Below are 10,566 nucleotides of genomic sequence, written 5' to 3' on the forward strand. Positions count from 1 at the left end.
AGGGGATATAAGGTGATTTACAAGAAATTTCAAGTCAATTATTTGACAGTGAGAAAGGTTATTGAGAAGTGTAAAACACTCAAGACTGTTGCCAATCTTCCCATAAATCTTCTTTCGTCCCAAGTCTTCCATGCCATGGTTAGCTCCACCATCTCAGATGCAACAGGGCTCGGCCAGTATGTCCAGTATTTGTGACAACACATTCAGAAAAAGACAAGTATGACTCGTTTGTTTGCTAGAAGAATCCCTCTTCTCCCTAAAAACAATATGATAGCCTGCTTTATGTTGCAAAGCTGCATCTGAACAGACCATAATAGCATGTAAAAATGTTCTTTGAACAGATGAAACCAAAGGGGAGATGTTTGGCCATGATCCACAACAAAAACTAAACTCAGGAAAATGGAGGAGTGGTGATGATTTGGGCTTGTTTTGCAGACACAATTAAGGTGGGCTTCCATTCCATTATTTTTATGTTAGGTGTTTCTTTGCACTATTTAGTTGGGTTTTTTTTTTTTACATACTAGTGGTAATGGAAACTCCCAGGATGACTAAATGTTTTTCTCTGTATAACACATACTACAACTGCAAATGAGCATTTGTGTGACTGCCGAAGTTCAGAAAATACTGACACAGATCCCGAGCGCAGCAGAAAATCCAAAACACAACGGCAGAAAGAGAAAAAGAACCAGAGTGAAGAAATGGTCCAAAGTCCGGTTCACAATCCGATTGAATGTGCTATAATAAGACCTAAAGAGAGTTGTGTGGAAATTCCTGCCCCCAAACCTCAGTGAATAGAGACAAGGTTGTAGGGAAGAGTGGGTCAAAATTCCCCTACAATGATGCAAAAGATGAGTAACGTGAACGTGCTGACAGAAAAACATTACTTCACGTTAAGGCTGATTTATGGTTCCGCGTTACACCAACGCAGTGGTACGGCGTAGGTTATGCAGCGACGCGCACCCTACGCCGTAGGCTCTGCGTCGATTTAACGCGGACCATAATTCAGGCTTTACTGTTGTGAAAGGCGCTTTTACAAGCAGATCTGTGTCATTAACCTTTCATAAATACATGACATTAACAAAATGAAATTTATTTTTTTATCTACAATTTAAGGAATTGGTCAAGACCAGCGATTTATTTTTTAATGACTACATCAAAGCTTTTGCTAAAAAAAAAAAAGATATACCTTCTTTTCCACATTAGTGCAGGTTATTAGTGCAACTGCTTGGAGCCGTGCATGAGCTGCATGTGTGGCGTGTGCAGTCGGGTGGTGGTAATTCCCGTGAGATCCTTGGCATTTCCTCCAAACTTACCTAATACACCACACTGTCTACTTTCGGGATTCACAGTTGTCAATGGATTTAACACAAGCATGCACACAGCTGTGTTTAAATTCAAACGACGGACTGGGGTTAAATTTAGCGGAAACAGCATGCAGAAGGTGAATACTGCCACCTGGTGGCAACAAATTTGTTTCAAATAAATGCAGTTTTCATGTTCTGCATACATTTACAGCAATCATATCACATTGGGGAAAAAAAAGTGAAAAAAAAGTTTAAAAAAATATCCAACGATGAAACTTGGGAAAGTAGAATTTATTTAATGCCATTATTACAAATTTATAAAATGTTTATGCTTCATATGAAAAAAGCAATGAAAAGGAATTTGCACAGCTGGAATCTTTTAGAAATACATTCAGTTTCTTAAAAAAACCAAACTATAATGCATCGTAACACTCTTTTGAGCTTGGTCATGATCGTAGAATAATCTTTTTTTTTTTTAATACAGGTGCATTTTATTTTGTTTCAAAATAAACAATTTTATGTGTGGTAAATTCACTGCATCTGAGGTGTCACACCTCATCCGTAACAAAAAAAAAAAAGGCAACATAAAGAAATAACACAAATTACTTAATGAAAAGTAAAGAATAAATGGCTAGAGATGAATAAGATGCTTTAGATGTGGGGATATTTGCAGCACAGACTTCAAATAAATGAAAGACCAATAGTCAGGATTTAAGTTGATTTGAAAATGCTGCAATATCTGACTTATTTCTCTCTCTGGTCTCATGATCAGATCTTTATATATATTTCGATATTTAATCCCCAAAATCTATGGGAAACTAGGCCACTTTGTAAGAAATAACAATGGGAGGACCGATCCAATTCTCCAATTCTTGGGGTGAAGTCTAATCTTGTGCAAACAACAGTGATGTCTCTTGCATGTTTAAGACATGAGTTTCAGAACTGCCGGGCTGGTCCAGCGATACATCACTTTCACAGGCCTGGAATCCAAGGGAACACCATTTTTTTCTCAGGCACTAATTTTTTGTTATTTAAACATGTACCATTAGTAAACAATAAAGTCCACCGCAAGCACACATAAAGATGGTTGATGTCATTGTTACCCAAAAATGTTTTCCAAGCCTTTTAAGACATTACCTGTAAGTGTTTATGAGGGAGCAGGTTAGAATCAGAATCAAGACAGAAACATGATCAAAAAAAGCCAAGATAAAGACTTTGCACATGCCATGAGAAATTATGAATATCTCTACATCTATTAGTGCAGCAAAAATACAGAAGACCTTAATGTTGGCAGCTGCGTTCACATTGAATTCGACCTCCACACGAATAGAAAAGGATGAGTCACGGAAAGAGGACAAGGACTTTGTAAACATGAAGACACTGTGCTTACAAGATAGTCTTGCAAAGGGTTTTAAAGTGGCATTAGACCCAGGTGGGAGCAGAGACAGGGGTTGGGATCATGTCCATGCACAGCCCCAGGGACGCCAGGTTTCCTTTTGCTATGACTGGCCACTTCGTGAGGGTGGGACGCAAGTCCTCAAAGATCTGTCAGTTGCTCTTAAGCAGCTCAATGCATCCTTGCAATAGAGTCACGCTGTTCTGTGGAAACAAAAGCAACTTATATGGTTATCTTCATCTTAACATAAAGTGTGTTGAACACAACTATTAAGAATTTGAGTATTCTGACAGGGGGTGTAGATATTAGGAAGACATGTGATATGCAATATCAGAGTTTAAAAAAATTAAATGTAGCGTTTTGATCCAGCAACATGGTTAACTACGTAAACGCACCCTATAACAACTCAAACGACACTAATCTGAGTAAATTAGCATCTAAATGGATATTTTAGGCTGTAAAAATTCACAGATTAGCCCAATGCAGTATTTCACTGATATTTAGGGTGGATAACAATTTTTACTGGATAACAATAAACTCAATATATTGTGCAGTCTAAGTCTGACCCCAATATTTCTTTTATTTCTTTCTCTGAAATTCCAAAGCAAATAAACAAAAAGGAAACATAACATTTTTACAACAAGGTACCAGTTGTTTGTGGTCTCAGTGAAATATCTGTGACATGGTTTGGTCAAACAAAAATGACGGTGTTAAAAGTACAACAGCCCCCTTTTCAACTATGTCTTTACAGCCGTGTTCATGGCAGCTGGTTTAAGGAGTCAAACACTTGATTACATTTCAAGCCTTGTTTCATTCCAATTGAAGCTAAAAACTCTGCTACCCACTTCTGAGGTGCAGCAAACACAGCAAAAACTGGGCGGGATAAAGATGGCAGGGTGGATAATTCTTTGATCTCTCTCATTTCGTGATGTCCTACAGATCTGGCCCGTGCACCACATGAGAAATTTTTCAGACCTCAACATCCCAAACAAAGTAACAGGGTTATTTTATTTCTCAGTATTTTTACTTTAATTTGGTAATGTCCTCATACACCCAAATAAATGGTTTGAATCAATATATTCCCTTTCAAAATAGTGGTTTGTTTATAAAATGTCTCCCTGAAATGCTTATCGAGTCATTTCCAGGTGATTCACACGTTTAATAAAGCTGCATATACTGTAATTATCAGGAAGCACATTCCTCCTCAAGTATGACTCTAAAAATAAAATAGATTTAGGTCTGCTGTAACAGTCTGTCAGACTTTTGAAACTTGGCCGTTGTGCAGTTGGTTTATGTGGTTTTCAACCCCCCAAACACCAAAAAAATGAAGCTACAATTTATCCAGTACCCTTCAGTGCCAGAGGGATACAGTAGTTAAAGAAAAATGACACAAAACCACAACAGGATTAAAGTTAGAGACTGGCTCAAGAAATGCCTCCAGACAAATTTTTTCTGGACAAAAATAACAACGACTTGATGGAGAAAGGCACTCAAAGGCACCACTCTGAGTCAGGCTGTAGATAGAGGCTTGCTAGCGCAGCCGGAAAATGTCTGCAGCATTCAAGAAAGGTCATGATCTTTAGGCAGGACAATGCAGCAAGTTCCCTACTTCCTGTCGGGTCAGCAAAAGGCTTCACATACAAGCGAAGAGATGACCCCAGAGAGTTTGCAGGCTCCTCTAAAGCCTGAGATTATCGGCGAGAAAAGACAATAAACCTCTTTGAACTTCAGGGAGGATATTGCTGCTGCTGCAGCATAAGTTAAATCTTCTGCAGATCAATAAACTAACCGGACTGATAAATGGACTGTTCATACCAGCTATTGAAAAGTAGCGTTGGACACACAGGTAATTGGACACTTTTTAAAAAGGCCAAGGGGAAAAAAAATAAAACAAAAAAGAAGCAACCTATTTTTCGTCTTCCCTGTAATGCAGCTTCCTGATAAATCTGCACACAAACAGGAACCTATAACTGTGCACATATTCTCATAAATGATCCAATTTTGAAAACATTTATAGCCACAAGAAGGGCAAAAGTTCCCTTCCCATTATAATTCATTGATGTTTGGGTTAATCAATATTACAGATAAAATAGTTTGCACCCATTAAGAATAAGATGCACCTGAGACTTTCTATTTGCCTCATAACTGTGTACACAGTATAATCTAATGCACAAATACTCAGCCTTATTACAGTTTCCCTTTAATGGTTTTCCAGTGATAGTCTATATAAAAAAAAGGGTTGCTATATAAATAGTTATACGTATTGGCAATGACTACTAGAAGATAATTATGAAAATAAGGCATAAAAGAAAACTATAGTCTCTCCACCTCCACGCGTGTATTTTGAATTGAACCGTTAATGCAAACGATCAAACACAATCATAAGATTATAGAAACAAAGTATTTATGATCAGAAAAAGTTGTTCATTTAAAGAAAACCACTGGATCACAAAATGAAAATGCTGCATGCAGTCATGTGATCGTGCATTTGTTGTGTGGCTCACCTTGGCATGTTTTATCTCAAGCTCGGCCATTTCTATGAGGTTCTTCCTGAAGGCCACAACACGCCTGCCCTTGAAACTGGTGAGTTCTACGACATTAACATCGCGAAGAGGAAGAAGGAAGGAAAAAAAAAAAGCTAGAGTGAGTACTATTCAATGCATAAAGAAACATTCATAGAAGCAGTCTGCACATGAACACACAAACCTTTCTTCCCAGACTCTGAGAGATTGTCAAATTTCTGCAAACAGTGTTTCTGGTGTTCTTCTGCCTGGGGAACGTCCTTGCTCTTCAGTCGAGCTTTATCCAAAGCCTTATTAGAGTTCTCATAGTCAGCTAACGCCCGGGCTCGCCTGTACAGAAGGTCCTAACGGGGATATTTGAAATAGTTTTTAATGATAAATAAAAAAATTTAGATAGAACCACAAGAATCAGCTCAGTAACAAATACATCAAAATCTGATGTGCCTCAAAAATACAGCACAGTCTGGATTTTATCACAGCGAGACTGACATGTGGTACTTGATTTTAGAGGCTTTCAGATTTTAGGAACCTTTTTATGGTTTGTATATACAAATGAAGGCAGATGCCCTTATTTGTGGCTGCCCTAAATGAATAGCACAAGTTGGAAATATCTTTACCGCTGCATCCAGCATGGAGTTGGAAGAGAAACACATCTCACCTTAGCAGCCTGAATGTCCCTCATGTAGTATCTTAACAGCTCTGTGAGTTTAAGCTCCTGATCCGATGCTACTCTTCCCTCCACTTTCTGTAAAGTTAGAAAAAAAGAAACCATGAGCCACATATTTATTACAAAACACATACGTGTACCAGTAGGATGATTAGAGTATGCTTACTCTGAGCTTCTCAAACATGTCTGAGAAATTATCCAGGGTCCTAAGAGGAATGAAGTATATATATATTTAAAAAAAAAAAGTGAAAAACTTCATATGAAAAATGAAAAGAAGTCAATTTTTGAATGTTCCTGCACTATGTACTACACTCACCTCTTATTCGCTGTACCATCTTCAGCAGAGATACTGTTCAAAGTAGCAGAAATGTGAATGTAATCATCCGCAATATCTGCAACAAGAGACATTTGTCATCAAAATTCCAAACAAAACTGTTATCATTATCAGCTATTTTTAAACATTAATCTCAAAATCTTTGAATACTTTTGTGTGAACGCGTCATTTTCTCAGCTTTGGCAGTGGAATCTTTTATCTTGCTGTAGTAGTCAAGCAAAAACGTCTTCTCCTGCTCAAAAAACTCATCAACTTCCTGTCCAAAAAAAAACCAAAAAGCACAGATGGGATCATTGATGAAACAGCTACGACATTACACGTAGATTGCTGCCGTACATTTAGTGGAAGTGGACCATGCAGAAGCCCCACCTTTATCCCTGAGATGAGAACCTCATCAGCTGACTTCACCATGTTCTTAAAGAATCCTCCAAACATTTCCTTGGCATTCTTTCTCCTCACACTGAGCTAAATGGAAGGATTGAGACAGGAGTGGAATTAAATCAGCTGAAGCACTGCTAAACAAAAGCTTTAAAAGAACCAAGCAGAACTTCAACTCATGTTTATGTCAAGAATGCTTTTGTTTGACATGATTATAGTTAAACACTAGCAGCAGACTATGTATCAGACTTTTACTTGTACACAGTTTATAAAATAGCTCAGTCCTGTTTGCTCACTGACAAAGACGACTCTGATAAGTATAACTGCTGATCACAGCAGGATAGACACCATGTGTCACACGTCTCCAGTAAACTCTACTTCCTCTCTTTCCAACTGACAACCCAGGAAAGGAAGTCAGCATTATGAAGAACTTACATCCTGGTCATACTCAAGGAAAATCTGGAAGTTTCTGTCTTTGCTTAAAATGGGGTGAGAGGACAATCTTTGCAAGAAGACCTCGTGTACTTGGACAGTTTTCTTGAAGACAGCCAGATACTCTCTAAAAAGAAAAGAATAAAAAGTAAACATTTTCTGAAATATTTGTTAGAAAAGGACCAAACGGAGAATGCCATGATGCAATGCCACTTGTGGCACTTTGTTTTAGTGTCATGCTCACGCTTCCAGCTCCTGCTTCATTTTAGTGTATTCTTCCTTGGTCATAGTGGCTTCGCCTTCCCCGAGTTTGTGCATCTTCTCTCTCGGGCTCTCAAAGTCGGGCTTTGGGGGTGCTGGAGGAATCTACATAAAATGAAGCACGGAATACATTGATTCAAAGATTTAAAACAAGTAAAGATTGTAATGTGTAGTATACTATGAAATTTAGCACAATAATTATAGCTTTAAAATATTTCAAAATAATTAGTGCTTTATTCTCATGGAATTTACACAAAACAAACTGTCTGTTTATCTGTGTCTTAAAGTCTGTTTAAGGCATACCTGTACACCAAAAACAAATATTAAATTCTCCCTCTATGAATATCAAGTATGCCTGACAGTGGTCCGACTTACTATTAGCCCGGCATAGTCCTCAGTTTCAACCAGAGTGTCATGTAGCCAGATGAAATCTTCATGTTGCCTGGGAACCGAGAAGTCTGGCTTCTGGAAACAGCTAAGTGTCGTCTGGAAAACAGTTGATGTAATTGTACTTTGCAATGCATACTGTCAACATATCAGCAAATACCAACATAACACCAGTGAAATGTTATAATTAAGTATGAATGCAAGTACTTGTCTATCCTGTGTTGCAAATTATAATAATGTTTTGCTTTTACCTTTGTATGGACCGTGAACTTGACCTTGTCCCTTTCACAGAGTGCATCAGGGATGTCAATGAGAAGAGATGCATCATTGTTCAAGTCCACAGACACAGAGCGCAACTAAGGAACAAGATTATAACAAAGAAATGTGAAAGAATTCAGCTGGATGATCTAATACACCAAAAATGTCACTTGTGACAATGGTAGAGGTGTTTGTTTTTTTGTTAATGGTTGACTGGTTTTAGGTGCACTTTCAAGCACTGTGCAGGGTTTATGTCCTCCGTTTATGCCAAATTAAATTCTTTATTTTAATTTAATGCTTTATCAATAATGTAGCCTCTCTGATATTTCTTTGGAGTACACTACTCAAACCCTAATTTTAAACAACAGTTATAATGTGGCAATCTCCTACAAAAGGAAGAGAAATATAAAACTGAAACTGATATGAAACTCATCTCCAATACGGTTGACATTACAGAGGTTACAGAATCTCTGACTTTTATCCAGACCTTTATACCTTCCAGTGACTTTTGGGATTCTGGTGTTATTCATCCTAAAATTACAAATGGTCTATACTTTTGATTTTGATACAAGTACTGTTCTAGCTTAAACTCAAGCTCAACCTAAACTCTTAAAATCACATGATGTCATCCTATAGAGTTCACTTCGCCATTTTTGCAGAAATTGATCTTTCAACCTTTGCTCAACAGTTAGTTTCAACCAGTCAATGTTATTACATGTTTGAGAGAGACAGAGGTAAGATAAACCAAAGTCATCCAGTATCCGCTTTACTAGCAGAATCCATGGTGACTGAAATACATCACACAGCAGCACGACACAGAATAGAAATAAACAGGACAGACGAATAACAAATAAATAAATTACATAAAAAACATAGAAAGACTCTACTCTGCTTGCTGGATAAAAAAAAACATAAAAAAAAAAGGGTAAAAAGCCTTCTTAATGGATTATTAAAAAAACAGGTTTGTCTCACACTATAAAGCTTGTCAGTAAAACTCCTTCCACGACAGAGAGCATTTTTGAGAGTTCCATGACAAACATAACTGCAGCCCTACGGATCTCCCCTGTTTCAGGCAGCAGATGTGGGTGTTGGGTTGAAACATGCTGGGTCCTGTTCACGCTCACAAACTAGGCCGACAGCTCTGTTGAACCTAATTTATGGTTCTGCGTTAAATCGACGCAGTAGGGTACGGCGTAGCCTACGCCGTAGGCTCTGCGTTGGTGTAACGCGGGACCATAAATCAGCCTTTAGTCTGATACATTAAAACACATACACCATAAACATTTATGATCATTCCTGGTGTTTTATGTAGAGACACACGTCTCACTAGGCAGTTTTTACTTACATTATTACCTCAGGGTATTTATCATCACTTTTTGTGCAACTGTGATTTGAAAATATAACTTCATGGTCATTTTAAAAAGGTCTAACAATTTCCACATGGTAAGTTTTAATGGACAGTTATTAGCAATGAAGAGTTGCACATTTTAATGCATTCACGTAGCGAGGTAAGAAACAATTTTCCTTTGCAGAGACAGGTTGTTTAACCGTTTCATTTTCACTTTTTAAAACTTTATAAATAAATCGATGGCTAGCTGTAGCCGCGAGCTAGCTGCCCTAGAAAAACTCGAGGGCTCACTGCAGATCACGAGACAAGAGGTGCTTATCTTACCTTCTCTTTATTACTTTCGTCTAAAGATGTCATCATGTGATCGAAGCCGACGGAATTACAAAAAAAATAAAAAAATAGGCCAACCTAAGTGAGAAACTATTGCAGGTTATTCCCGTCTCTTCGGCTGCTCAGCTACTTTAACAAGCTGTCAAATCATTTTCCGCCCCCATCGTGACGACAGACGCGTAAGCCCCGCCCTCCTCGAATGTGATTGGCTGGATTCGACCAAACAAATGCTCTGATTGGTTTGTGATCCAGTCAATCACGTCAGCGTTGCCGTCTCTTTATGAGGACTTGTCTCTTTTCAACAATGCATACCTGTCAAGTCTCCCGTTTTGTCCTGGAAACTACCGTATTTTAGTATTGTCCTGTAAATGTCTAGTTTATAATATAATTGTTTTTAAACTGCAAAGGAAATTGTCACTAGCCTCGCGAGAACTGCTGCTTCTTGCTGTAGTCTGGGTGGCAGTTCTCGCGAGGTTAGAGGCGACAACGGGAGCAAACTCGGAACAACAAATCAGAGATTTATGGATGTAACGAGAGAGATTTCTGCCAAAAAGCTTAAGACTTCGTGTAAATATCTCGAAAAATGGGAAACCAAATTACTTTCCTAAAGAGGAGCAGGATGGGGCTCAGTTACGAGTTCTGAAAGATATATAACAGCTGGAGACAGACATCTGTGTCATCAGTCATGAATGCCAGAGAGCCACATGAGTGGAAATGACAAATTAAAATAAAATGTAAATGTTTCACTTGAAGACAACCAATGTGTATGTAAACTAAAAATATGGTCATATTTTTCAAGAATTTTGGTTTCCATTATTTTTAAAACTGGAGAATTTTTCCAAAGGGGACCAATGAGTATTTCTAATTTCGAACTTGTGCCTTATATGTATGTTATGTATGTATGGATATATATATATATATATATATATATATATATATATATATATAT

At 37.8% G+C, this 10,566-nt stretch overlaps 1 protein-coding gene across 1 annotated transcript; it reads right to left on the reverse strand.

Annotated features, from left to right (window-relative positions):
* Positions 1-1,769: 1,769 nt before the first annotated feature.
* On the reverse strand, positions 1,770-9,766 carry snx5 (sorting nexin 5). Its single transcript, XM_061745206.1, has 13 exons — positions 9,612-9,766; positions 7,933-8,037; positions 7,670-7,780; positions 7,278-7,399; positions 7,037-7,160; positions 6,593-6,688; positions 6,374-6,479; positions 6,206-6,281; positions 6,056-6,095; positions 5,881-5,967; positions 5,407-5,566; positions 5,205-5,290; positions 1,770-2,903 (listed from the first exon to the last, which is right to left on the reverse strand). The coding sequence occupies exons 1-13, from the start codon at positions 9,645-9,647 to the stop codon at positions 2,853-2,855; spliced, it is 1,200 nt and encodes a 399-aa protein (XP_061601190.1). The 5' UTR covers positions 9,648-9,766; the 3' UTR covers positions 1,770-2,852.
* Positions 9,767-10,566: the final 800 nt, after the last annotated feature.

The sequence above is a fragment of the Cololabis saira genome, chromosome 17 (assembly GCF_033807715.1).
Source record: "Cololabis saira isolate AMF1-May2022 chromosome 17, fColSai1.1, whole genome shotgun sequence".
NCBI classification, from domain to species: domain Eukaryota; kingdom Metazoa; phylum Chordata; class Actinopteri; order Beloniformes; family Belonidae; genus Cololabis; species Cololabis saira.

Coding starts and splice junctions, on each gene's coding strand:
- snx5 (XM_061745206.1), bottom strand. CDS start 9,647: ATGATGACATCTTTAGACGAAAGTAATAAAGAGAAG. Junction 5,567..5,880: donor GGGACATTCAGGCTGCTAAG/GTGAGATGTGTT, acceptor TATCCCCGTTAG/GACCTTCTGTACAGGCGAGC. Junction 2,904..5,204: donor TTGAGATAAAACATGCCAAG/GTGAGCCACACA, acceptor TTGTTTCCACAG/AACAGCGTGACTCTATTGCA.